Source organism: Lissotriton helveticus, chromosome 3_1, assembly GCF_964261635.1.
Source record: "Lissotriton helveticus chromosome 3_1, aLisHel1.1, whole genome shotgun sequence".
NCBI classification, from domain to species: domain Eukaryota; kingdom Metazoa; phylum Chordata; class Amphibia; order Caudata; family Salamandridae; genus Lissotriton; species Lissotriton helveticus.
The window spans coordinates 1,990,586,580-1,990,600,163 of record NC_136061.1 but is presented as its reverse complement, the minus strand read 5'-3'; the positions used below and the strand labels follow the sequence as shown (position 1 = coordinate 1,990,600,163).

General features: G+C 45.4%; 1 protein-coding gene across 1 annotated transcript in view; it reads left to right on the top strand.

The window, feature by feature from the left end:
* The window catches only part of ARRDC4 (arrestin domain containing 4), a 199,404-nt gene that overhangs the window by 35,065 nt on the left and 150,755 nt on the right, over positions 1 to 13,584 (top strand). The window contains exons 4-5 of the mRNA XM_078683142.1: positions 3,118 to 3,220; positions 9,798 to 10,054. Of these exons, the coding sequence (XP_078539268.1) occupies positions 3,118 to 3,220; positions 9,798 to 10,054 (360 nt within the window). The remainder of the gene's footprint in view (positions 1 to 3,117; positions 3,221 to 9,797; positions 10,055 to 13,584) is intronic.

Genomic DNA, 13,584 nt, shown 5'->3' with positions numbered 1-13,584 from the left:
CCCTTCTAGAGGGAGAAAACATGTAGTTACTGCTTTACCCGGTTAAAGTTAAACAGAGCCTCATCATCACAAAATGGATGCTGCTGCCACAGACACGAGTCTGACCTCCTGCTGCTGGACAAAACTCCGGCAGGGGAGGCCTGGACAATAGGTTTCATGCTGTGGGAGGTGCTAGCACCTCCCCAGACAGGCTTTTAGTGTATTGGGGCAGGGAGGGCAGCAAAATGAGACACTGCCTGGTGCACACAAGGTGCTCCATGCATAGCCCGGTTCAAATCAGTTGCTGGGGCACTCCAGTCCCAGCTCTGGCGCGAAATTGGACAAAGAGAAAGGGGTGTAACCACCCCCTTCTCAGGGTCTACCCATAGGAGGGACCTAGCAGGTATTCCAGCCCGTTAGATTAGTATAAAGATAGGAGCTGTGTCTAGAGACATTAGATGATCCTGGATTGAAACTCTGAAACGGAACTCTTGGACCTTTGACGTTCTATACCGACTAGAAGACTGAAGACATCTCCCTTGTGTTCAAGGAGTGAACACCCTGTGCATACAGGCACCACCTGTAACTTGCCGGTTTGCTTTGTCGACGCTCACGCCGGAACCCGAAGACTCAGCGACTCAGGAACTGGACTTCCAGACATCTCCGACTCCGAATCACATCCACAGCAAAGCTGAGACCCGTGGCGGACACGAGAGACGTGGGACCGGACACCTGCTCTTTGCTAAACCGTGCAGCTTCTGAGGCACCCTCGAAGTTGTGCATTGGGGTTTGAGAAGCGCCAGACCCGAGCGCCATTTGCACCGAAGCTCAGCCCTCCACACTCCACGATTGCCGCGTGGGGCCTGCTCCTGCATTTCAGCTCGACGCGTCTTCCCGGTTGCTAGCCCGTTGGCTAGTTAGCCCTCCGAAGACTTTCTTGTGAAACTACACCGCTTGCCTGGTTGCTCTGGGCTTGCTCCAGCTTCCCTGCGAAGGAGAAGCTCCCCAGACCTTGCGGGTCTGACCTGAAGCCAATCTCCCCTTCCTGCGTGGATTGCGTTTGCCAAGACTTGTTGGGTCCAATCCGGATACCGACACCGCAGTCAACTAGATCCTTCGTGGGACAGCTTGAATCCAGCTCCTGGTCGTCGTCGACGCCTCCTGGTCCTTGTGGCTGCAGAGACAAGCTTCACCTCTTCACCTGATTGCATCTCGACATCGCCTGGTTCCTTTCTTGTCACTGGCTAGTGACCCAGACTCTGTCCCCTCTGCTTTCAGGTTCTTCTCATCTTCGATCCACCCTTGGATCCACCCGAACACTTTTCTCCTGGTTGCCTGCAGCACTTCTTTGCAGCTCTCCATAGGAAACAGCGACGAAACCCGACACGAAAAGACACTAGCTGATGATGCCAAAACAGCATTTTCAACCCCAGGAGGACATTATCAATTTGTGGTAATGCCCTTTGGTCTGAAGAATGCACCTGCCACATTCCAAAGGTTGGTGAACCAAGTCCTCTCAGGCCTGGATGACTACTGTGCAGCTTATCTTAATGATATTACTGTCTTTAGCTCCACTTGGGAAGATCACCTGATCCACCTAAAGAATGTTTTGGAGGCCCTGCCTGTGGCAGGCCTAACTATCAAGGCTACTAAGTGCCAGATAGGGCAGAGTAAGGTTGTGTACCTGGGCCACCTTGTAGGTGGGGGTCAGGTTCAACCACTGGAGAGCAAGATCCAGACCATAAAGGACTGGACTCCTCCAACCACCCAGACACAGGTCAGAGCTTTCTTGGGCCTGTCTGAACTACAGGAAGTTTGTTAAGAACTATGGGTCCATTGTGACTCCTCTTAAGGACCTCACCTCAAAGAAAATGCCAAAGAAAGTTCAGTGGACAGTAAGCTGTCAAAAGGCATTTGATGACCTGAGGCAGGCCATGTGCACTGCACCTATTCTGCAAAGTCCAGATTACTCCAAATAATTCATTGTCCAAACAGATGCTTCTGAGTTGGGTGTGGGAGCTGTTCTTTCACAACTGAATAAAGATGGTCAAGACCAGCCATTGCTTTTATTAGCAGAATGCTGACCCCTAGAGAGAAACGTTGGTCAGCTATTGAGAGGGAGGATTTGCTGTGGTTTGGGCCCTGAAGAAGCTGAGGCCATACTTGTTTGGTACTCACTTCAAGATTCAGACAGACCATAAGCCCCTCTTGTGGCTAAATCAGATGAAGGGTGAAAATCCCAAACTGTTTATGTGGTCCATTTCCCTACAGGGGATGGACTTTACAGTGGAACATAGACCTGTGACTGACCATGCCAATGCAGATCGACTCTCCAGATATTTCCACTTAGAACATGAAGACTCAACTGGTCAAGGTTAGTTTAATGTCCCTGCGTTTGGGGGGGGTTGTGTAGGAGAGTAGGGTCTGTGGCCGCCCACTTTTGGGAAATCTCGCCGGATGCCCTCCTAGCGACCTAAAATCATTCTAGGGGAAGCCGAATCTCGCTTGTATTGGCGAGCCACGTGTGAGAGAACCCCTGCCAAGCGGCGGGTGGCAGAACTTGGCCAGAACTCTGCATTACATGTGTAATGCAGAGTAGCCAAAACTCTGCCCGTGCCACTCGAGGGGAGGGTGGGGGGGTTGAAGCTCTTTTAGCCCAATGATTGTTGCACGCCTGACCTTCCGTATGCTTATATGCTTGTCTTAGAGACTAAATTAAATGTGCAGATGTATTATCATAACTAAATCCTTCAAATCTTAGCATAGACTGCAAACAGTCTTGTCAATGTTCTTTGAGATGCTTTTAAGGTGCGACATGTTTATCATTAGATAAGACTCTGAAACTGTACAGATCAATTACATTGTACACTAAAACTAATTGAAAGCTGGAGAAATGTTCAATTATTTAAATATAATCAACTTATCAAAGCGTTTTATAAACTTCAGCAGACAGTTTTTTCAGAAAATGTCAATACAAAAGGAGGTGAAAGTTTTAGTTTCTTGAAACAAACATTTGAAACTTTCTTAAATTCTTCAACGTTTTTCTTGGCAAGTAAGACTGACAAGCGTTTCTTTTATTTGTAGCACATTAAAACTGAATTCAGACTCTTTTCTTTTTGTTCTTACCCACTTCTATAGGCACCGGTATCAAAATGCAAAGAAAAGATGGTTGGATGTTTGTTTTTTGCATCTGGTCCCATTTCTCTGAATGCCAAAATAGAGCGAAAAGGATACTGCAATGGTGAGTTTTCAGTTATCACTGTAAATATGTTTGCTTTTCTCTTTATGTCTTATAGTGCTTTATTATTATGCATGTTATACTTAAGGTGCATCACATAGTAGTGAAAACATATATTTCATGTCACAAGTGATTGCTAATAGCATGTCTTTTTGTGTACGAACTTGCCTATAGATTTCCAATATTGTGGATCTCAATAACTACAGCTTTAGTTGTCTGACAGGAGCTCTTGTTTACTCAGTCCACCCCATACAACTGTTAAATACCCCATAGAGCACACAACATGTGCTTACAGAAAGGGGCTTTTGGTTAGCCCTATTCAGCTGTTTGCTGCTTTGCGAGAGCACCCGTCATTCAGTGGTGGGGTGGGCTGTCCATTAATTTTTTTAGATCAGGCCAACGCATATTCTGGAAATTAACATTTGTCACAATTAGTTTGCATTGATTTGGTGACTCGTCCACAAAAGTAGTTCTTTATCAGTCGGCGTTAAAGAGTTTGACTGCCAATCTACTCAACTATTTCTGCTTTTGTGTTTAATGAGAAATCATGAGAGAGAGGAAAAGCCCCAAGGAAAACTGCAGCCGTTCTCTCACGTCTCACAACATCGAAAAACCCATACTAGGGAATTAAAGGAGCAACGCCTGTGACTCCATTCACTGCCTCATGCCATTGGCCTGTACCACCATTAGGCGGCATGACCATGTGCATATTGCTAAAACTGCAAGGCTCTCATGTCTGGTGTTGATCTGCATGCCCTTTCTCACAATCGCCGCCTTTGTCAGTTTGCTCTTTAATTCCTAGCACCGAATTATATTGGTGGCTCCATTATATTGATGTTTGCATGGCACGTCTGTGCATTGTTATTCCTCCTTCCCCTTCTAGGCCTCTATTTGCTATTTTAGAGTTTTACATCGGCCGGCACATGCTGCAGAAAATGCTCTCCGTCCCTTTGCTCTGCGTCGTCTCCTGGGTCAGCAGCAAACCATGCTGGGCAGAGGGAGAGCAGCAAACGGGCTCCATTGAGGCACGAGCTGCGGGGACATCCTGGGTGCTTTCTGCCCTGCTTAATGTTAATATACCTCTGCCACCTTGAATACTTAGGCCGATATTTTCCCTGGTCCCCAAAATGAGCGGGTGCTCTTAAAAATGAAATACAACACTTCTGGAAGGCCACAGTCTAACATTTGAAGCCTAATATTACAAACAATAACATTTGTCTTATCTCAGTGTAGTCTTTGGAATCTAGTCACTTGATAAAAACGTGTTACTTTCAGTCAAAACATATCTAATGAGCAGGTGGCAGCATCTTCTTTTGGCGCAAGTGCAATATGTTCTATAGTAGAAGATATTCATAATTACAATACTGTGCTCCTTATTCTCTCAACACCCCCACTTCAAGTGGCCAATACTGGGAATAAGGTAATGCTTTGCCGAAATGTGCACATCTACTACCCTTAATAAAATGCCTTCAGGGCCTACCAGAGCCATGAAACCTAACAAGCATATTTGAGGCATTAGGATGCCTCAAATCAATAAGAAACATTCAGATTTGATTATAAAATCAAATAACCTAGGACTATTTCACTATGCTTTCACAGTGCTGAAAGCACAGCAACATCTACTGGAATATTGTATACAAATTGAATGTAACTCTGGGTCGCTTATCTCAGTAGCCACAACTCTTGTCTCCTGAGCAGGACCGGTGAGCTGGTCTGTGCATCACATTACCCACTCTAAGTGTTGTTTCTTTATCCCCACCTTGGTGTGCTACTATCCTCCAACTTTGCATCGCTATGACAGAAGCAGCGGCACACTAAGACGCACTGCCTGCCATTGGAGCTTAAGTTACCCTACACAACTGTGATTAGGAGAGCCTGACGTCCCATTTTGGTCTGGGGCTCAGTTAGTTTGTTAATTCAGAGGCTGGGAAAGGACCTGGAGACTACAATTACAGCTGCTGTATTCTGTTACGGAAACATTGGTTATGTTCTCGTTCTGAGACTGGTATCAATTATAGGGACTGTGATAACGAGAGCAATGCTCAGGCTTCAGCATGCTTGGATTGCAGTAGAATTTTTGTGTGGCACAAGTAGGTTTTCGTTCGTACACGCACAATAGATATTTGTTTCATATCCTTAAACAAATATTTATACTGTCAATTGCAGCTGCTGTGCCTTGTGACAGACAAAAGCCTTTTGTGAGATCTTTCAAATGTCTTATACCTTGGTACAAGGACTAGGTGGAACCTGCAAAAAATATGCTTGCTATAATATAAAATTCAAATATAACTATAGAGTTTTGGTTGGTACTGCTTTCAGAGTGGCTATTTTGTTTTAGGCATCTGTGGTGGGCAGGCCTTCTGAGATGCTAACAGGGCAAATATGCCGCTAGGATAGCTACCTCTTAACATGGGAACAGTGACTGCAGTTGACAAGCTCATTGAGCAACATGCCCACTGTTCTATCCAGAAGGTAGGTCAAACAGTCTGCAGGGTTTAAATTAAGCTATTCAGATTACTGTAGCCACGTGCTCCCCATAAGGCTCTACCCTCAAAGGACCTACATTGGTTGCAGTTTAATTGAAAGGACTTCAACCAAACGTCTACTCCTGGCTGGCTTGTTATGCATTGGCATGAAACTAGAGGGTGATGGTGTGATTAGCAGTCTCAACATCCCCTGCATTCTATGATGATGGATGGTATATGCAGGAGGTAAGTGGAAAGGGCTGAATCAAATTCCTGCAATTGGTACCATCTGATACTTCTGAGCACAAAACACCTGAGTGCTTTGGCGCATTAGCAAGGTTGGGCTTCTGTTTAGTTGTGACAGTATTCAAAGCGATCTTGCCGGGTTCTGGTTCATAATTAAAAAGCTTAGATAAAAAACAGATAAGGATAATTTTGGTTTTCATCTTAGACGAAGGTTTGTCCTTATCACTCAAGTATAGTAGAACCGTATATGTTTCTTGTGTTTGGTGGGAGAGAGTTCCTAGATTCTGCTGCCTTATACGGAGAATTGCAAAAAACACAGTTGATGGACAGAATGTAGAACAATGTCATACATTCACCCCAGTACAGAGATCTGGGCCTAAATCCATCGTTTTTTTGCACTCCACACCACCCTGGGTTAGACACTGGCTATATGCAAATCAGCTCTGATCCTGTGCCTCATGGGAACAGTCCAGTCCGAACTACCAAGCCATGTCTTTCCCAGACCGGAATCAAGCATCCAAGGACCGGTTTCTGGCTATCAGCCTTCATCAGCCTGGATAGCTTGACTCCAGTGGTGTGGAGAGCCTGGGACTCACGTCTGAGCATACCCAGCCCACTCGGGGTGAAAATTGCAAAAAACACAGTTGATGGACAGAATGTAGAACAATGTCATACATTCACCCCAGTACAGAGATCTGGGCCTAAACCCATCGTTTTTTTGCACTCCACACCACCCTGGGTTAGACACTGGCTATATGCAAATCAGCTCTGACCCTGTGCCTCATGGGAACAGTCCAGTCCGAACTACCAAGCCATGTCTTTCCCAGACCGGAATCAAGCATCCAAGGACCGGTTTCTGGCTATCAGCCTTCATCAGCCTGGATAGCTTGACTTCAGTGGTGTGGAGAGCCTGGGACTCACGTCTGAGCATACCCAGCCCACTCGGGGTGAAAATTGCAAAAAACACAGTTGATGGACAGAATGTAGAACAATGTCATACATTCACCCCAGTACAGAGATCTGGGCCTAAATCCATCGTTTTTTTGCACTCCACACCACCCTGGGTTAGACACTGGCTATATGCAAATCAGCTCTGACCCTGTGCCTCATGGGAACAGTCCAGTCCGAACTACCAAGCCATGTCTTTCCCAGACCGGAATCAAGCATCCAAGGACCGGTTTCTGGCTATCAGCCTTCATCAGCCTGGATAGCTTGACGCCAGTGGTGTGGAGAGCCTGGGACTCACGTCTGAGCCAACCCAGCCCACTCGGGGTGAAAATTGCAAAAAACACAGTTGATGGACAGAATGTAGAACAATGTCATACATTCACCCCAGTACAGAGATCTGGGCCTAAATCCATCGTTTTTTTGCACTCCACACCACCCTGGGTTAGACACTGGCTATATGCAAATCAGCTCTGACCCTGTGCCTCATGGGAACAGTCCAGTCCGAACTACCAAGCCATGTCTTTCCCAGACCGGAATCAAGCATCCAAGGACCGGTTTCTGGCTATCAGCCTTCATCAGCCTGGATAGCTTGACTCCAGTGGTGTGGAGAGCCTGGGACTCACGTCTGAGCATACCCAGCCCACTCGGGGTGAAAATTGCAAAAAACACAGTTGATGGACAGAATGTAGAACAATGTCATACATTCACCCCAGTACAGAGAACTGGGCCTAAATCCATCGTTTTTTTGCACTCCACACCACCCTGGGTTAGACACTGGCTATATGCAAATCAGCTCTGACCCTGTGCCTCATGGGAACAGTCCAGTCCGAACTACCAAGCCATGTCTTTCCCAGACCGGAATCAAGCATCCAAGGACCGGTTTCTGGCTATCAGCCTTCATCAGCCTGGATAGCTTGACTCCAGTGGTGTGGAGAGCCTGGGACTCACGTCTGAGCATACCCAGCCCACTCGGGGTGAAAATTGCAAAAAACACAGTTGATGGACAGAATGTAGAACAATGTCATACATTCACCCCAGTACAGAGATCTGGGCCTAAATCCATCGTTTTATTGCACTCCACACCACCCTGGGTTAGACACTGGCTATATGCAAATCAGCTCTGACCCTGTGCCTCATGGGAACAGTCCAGTCCGAACTACCAAGCCATGTCTTTCCCAGACCGGAATCAAGCATCCAAGGACCGGTTTCTGGCTATCAGCCTTCATCAGCCTGGATAGCTTGACTCCAGTGGTGTGGAGAGCCTGGGATTCACGTCTGAGCATACCCAGCCCACTCGGGGTGAAAATTGCAAAAAACACAGTTGATGGACAGAATGTAGGACAATGTCATACATTCACCCCAGTACAGAGATCTGGGCCTAAATCCATCGTTTTTTTGCACTCCACACCACCCTGGGTTAGACACTGGCTATATGCAAATCAGCTCTGACCCTGTGCCTCATGGGAATAGTCCAGTCCGAACTACCAAGCTATGTCTTTCCCAGACCGGAATCAAGCATCCAAGGACCGGTTTCTGGCTATCAGCCTTCATCAGCCTGGAGTCAAGCAAGCCCGGCTGAAGACGGCTGTCATGCCAGAAACCGGTCCTGGGATGCTCGATTCCAGTCCAGGGAAGACATGGCTTGGTAGTTCGGGCTGGACTGTTCCCATAAGGCACAGGGTCAGACTGATTTGCATATGGCCATGTCTGAACTGGGGTGGCGGAGTGAGCTAAAGAACGGTGATGGATTAAACCCAGATCAGTTGACTGGGGGTGAGTGTTTGTATTGTCAACGCTCCGTCCATCACCACCTTTGGTTTTTCTTTGTTCGCCCTAAGTTGGCAGGGTATGCTCAGACGTGAGTTCCTTGCTCACTTTGCCACTGGAGTCAAGCAAGCCCGGCTGAAGACGGCTGTAATGCCAGAAACCGGTCCTGGGATGCTTGATTCCGGTCCAGGGAAGACATGGCTTGGTAGTTCGGGCTGGACTGTTCCCATAAGGCACAGGGTCAGACTGATTTGCATATGGCCATGTCTGAACTGGGGTGGCGGAGTGGGCTAAAGAACGGTGATGGATTAAACCCAGATCAGTTGACTGGGGGTGAGTGTTTGTATTGTCAACGCTCCGTCCATCACCACCTTTGGTTTGTCTTTGTTCGCCTTATACGGAGAAGCAGGTTCCACTGGTGCATCTGTTACTGCTTGGAAAGTTGTTTAGCTTCTGACAGCTGGAAGCTATTGATAGTGTCTGAGGGCTGGATGAAAGTGTAGGATTTGTCCCTTTGCAGTATTTTGAATTATTCGCAGTCTTTGGGGCATTAAGTGTGGGGCTCCCAGGTAAAGTCAGGTTACATAGTCTAGAGGAGACCTGAGTAGGTGATGGCAGAGTAGAACTTATGGGAGAAATAAAGATGAGGGATTTCTTAGAGGGTGTGGTGTGGTGTAGTATGCTTGTCAAGTGACTTGATTCACTTGAGAAATCGGAGAGAGCCTGGACTCCTTGATAATTTCCTGTGATTCGCTCACCTCACATGGTCAGGAGCTCAGAGACTGATGTACCTCAGAGAGGTGTAGGTCCCTATAGGTCTCCTGTTATACTCGGAGCATCTTCAGCGCAGTTGTAGATCTTGGGTTGAAGGACTAAATAATGTCTGATATCCGGCTGAGGTATGCACTGAAAACGAGTAGTGAAATTAAAACGCTTCAATGTATTGCCAGTCTAAAAGGAGATTGTGAAAGGGAGTCGGCAAGGTGATACTCCTGAGGTAGATATCCATTTGTTCAGCAAGCGCAGCCCATCACCCATTACATTGCAAATGTTGTTTGTGTAGGATTGTATTTACATCTTTCATTTTCATAAATATTTCTAAATGTTATTCACAATCGGCAACACTGACAGCGACCTTTTTTTTTTGTGCACAGGTGAAGCAATTCGAATTTATGCAGAAATTGAAAATTGCTCTTCTCGTCTTATTGTGCCAAAAGCAGCTATTTTCCAGATACAGACTTACGTGTCAAATGGAACAACCAAGACCTTTCGACAAATTCTTGCTAATGTGCGCGGAAATCACATTGCTTCTGGAAGTACTGACAGTTGGAATGGAAAACCCCTGAAAATTCCTCCAGTAACACCATCCATCTTAAACTGTGGCCATATCAGAGTGGAGTACTCTCTGGCAGTGAGTAAATTGCTTAACTTGCCAATATCTTTAACGGAATCATACCTTGTGTATAGGCCACACAAAATATATATTGAATGAAAGGATACACCTTTTTAATATGTTTACTGTCGTACGTTTAACGCAATGTTGTGCCATGTTCTCCGGCCTAATATTTAGATCACAGAATTATTAGAATATCAGACAGCTACTATGGAAAGGGTTCCATGACACACTTTTAAGGCATTTCAGTTTGACAGTTGTAGGACTTTTCACTGCAATATGCACAGTGAGTCAAAGCAGTGGTTTCCATTCAACAGAATACCAGTCACTGCCTTTTTTTCTTAGATTGCACAATGGCTCCACCCAGGGCTTTAAGTGGAATGAAAAAACTGGGGGGTCTCTCAAATTAGAGTGGCCAATGTAATTAAGGGTGTGGCTTAAAAACACAAAGCTAAAAATCTGTGCTTAGCATGGTGTACAGCCCGACTGGTATTTTGCTGTTTCTGTTATTGCAGCCAGATATATAATACATCAAGTAACATTATCACTACAAGTCAGGAATATTGGCTTTGTCAGTGGTTGTTAGTTGTATAAGAAAAATAAGCAGCAACTATGGCTTGTATATAATATTTAGAGAGCTTTTATGTAAAGCCCTGGTGACACCTCGACAATGTTGCTTCTCCTGAGTTTCAAAAAGAGAAGGGAAATCCAGAGAGAAAATGACTCTCTTTAAATGATTTCCCTTCTCCTACAATGCTCACCTGGTATGACGTCATGCCGTAACTTCTCCACTAGTGAGAAGTGAGCAGTGTGAACAGCGCACATCAATGTGCCAGAGTTATAAAGCAATGGGGCAACCCGGGCTACCACTGAACCTGGGTAAATAGTGGTACAATAAGGTAAAGTCACAGTGGAGAGCAATTTAAAAACAGTTAGACAAAGCAAGAATTAATCTATTGTATCTGAACAAAATAGAACACCACCATACAGTTATTTCACTAATGGATGTGATTTTATTTCATCACAGCACTGGAATGAATCAAGATATAAAGTACGAGAAAAATCATAACGAAATATTTTTCAATAAACAGGTGCACCAAAAAGGTGAAGTGAAGGTGCATAGAATGAATAGTGAGAAAGAACAGTAGTGCGCATATATATACGTCAGTTAATAATTAGATAAAGCACTATCCAGACAGTTTCCTGCCAAATACATTAAATGTCAAATCATAACATAATTGCAGATATACATTCTCTGTCATATATGCCTGACAATAAAATAAAGAAGTGTCGACGTTCGATCCCTAAACGGAACAGCAAAATTGGTGCATTGGGGGCGGGGTCTTCATCAGTTGCAAAGCTATCACAACCAGCACCATCCTTTATTTTGCAATCAAGCTCACCATCTCTACCACCACCAGACTGCAGACTAAGTATAATAAAAAGAAAAAACAAGGCAAGGCAGCAGGCCTTTTCCATCTATTCACCCAGGATCTTGAACTAGCACTGCTCTAATTTAGAAAAGAGTTGAAGATTTACAGCTTTAAAACACACTACATCACATTGAATTGACAGCCCACAAACCACCTGTCTCTGCTAACATGTGTTGACTTTATGCTTGTCTTTGACCCTCTACTGCGTCCTTCTTCCCAGGTTTGTGCTAAAGAAATACCACATATATACTTGCATTCATACATACACGCTATACAATTGCACAAATGGTAAGCCTTTTTGTGATGAAATCCAAACATTTGTATAAAAATCTTTCATATGCACCTGGACCTAAACTATACCATAGCTGCAACTTATCTACCTCCCCTTTTGTATCACATATCCTTCTACTAATTGACCTGTTCCTTAAACAAGGTATCAACCCTTTACTATCTGGTTGAAAAATACAAAAAATATATTCATCAATGCACAACTCGTGGGCTTAACTTTGCTTCATGAGAATTGCAGACAATATGCTTCACATGAAAATTAATTCAATCAACTCCACGCCATAGAACAGACTTGGCTTTTACATTTGAGAAGAGTAAACTACAAAGAAATAAGTACAAATTATGCACTTCTACCACAAAGAATACAATCCAGCATAAATTGAACACATTTCTATTAAACCAAATGCTGATTTACCCCTCCCCGTTGCTATATTTCTGCATTTACACTTTAGAAATTCTGGAAAACCTCAACTGGTAGCTCACAAGTGACTAACAGTCATGAGTAAATATAAGTAGAGCTGTGTAGTGCACTCAGGGGGAAACATGGCGGCAGGCTTATGCCAGTCGCGGGAGCTCTCGGACCGAAAGAGGAGAAGACTGAAATTACAGAGCAAGTAGCCTCAGTTAACAAACTAAACGAGCGGACTGAGTAAATGGATTAAATGTAGTAAATGTAAATTTAAGGAAAAGAGAACTCCGACATTAATAGATATCAAGTAAGACGGATTTACCTCAGTTTGGAGTCCATGGGTTTGGATGTAGAGATGCGCCGCGGGATTTGGCAGCGAGCTGCAGGTCTTTTGCGTAGGACCCGAGCGGCAATAGCGGCGGCCAGCATCCGAGTCGAGAGAGGCACTGATAGAACTGGACGCTGGCTACTAGAGGAGAGAGACGCCAGGATCAGCGTTGGGATGCGGTGGTTAAGTGGAGTGGTCCTTGCGCTGGAACACGCGAGTTGAGGTGCAAGCGTGGGATGTGGTTGAAAGGAGGAGTGTGAAGCGCAAAGGATTACAGGTACAGGGGTGCGTGCACACGGGAGGCACCGAGGGCGATGGTAAAAGTGCCTCCATCTAACACTTTGCACCTAGCCCAAGAAAGAGGGGAAGTGAGGGGAGATAGTGCTATCGAGGGCACTGGTGCAGGAATTAACCCCCAAAGCGAGCTAGATACTCCGGAGAAGGGAGAGAGTGCCGTTGTAAATATATCTGCGAATAATGAAACGCGAGTGAAGAGCCGTTATCAGCTACGGCAGCTCCCGGAGGTAAAAAGTAAAGGTAAAGGAGGTAAAGGAGACAAAGGAGGGCGCTCCAGGGAGCAGAGAGTAAGGGAGGCTGTAGCGGTTTCCCTAAGAGGAATGTGACGAAGTCTGGAGGGAGACCCAAACGCAGTGGTCCTAAGGAAGTGTGTGTGCCTGTCAAGTCCTCACCTTCCCTTAGTGGACCAGGGAAAGGGGAATAAGGCCACTATACAGACGCAATTAGCTCCACTGCCGTTGGTAAATCGTTTCTCCCCACTGGCAGGGTGCTTATGAAGAGGAGCAATCTGTAATTTCAAGTTTGGAGGTAAGCCCCGGTCCCGGTCTTGCTCCAACTTTAACTATGGAGTCACCTTAAGGTAGTAGTATCATAGGGGAAATGGAGAGTTTAAAGCAAAGTGACTACAGCTCACATGGCACTGGAGGAATTGAAAATGGTATGGAAAAGATGTTTCTGAACCTGAGGCGGGATATTCTTACGAAATGTGAGATATCCGAGACCACTTGATCCCAACTAACATCAGGATAAAACTTAACCCTCCAGAGCCACACATAAATCAAACAACTAGTAA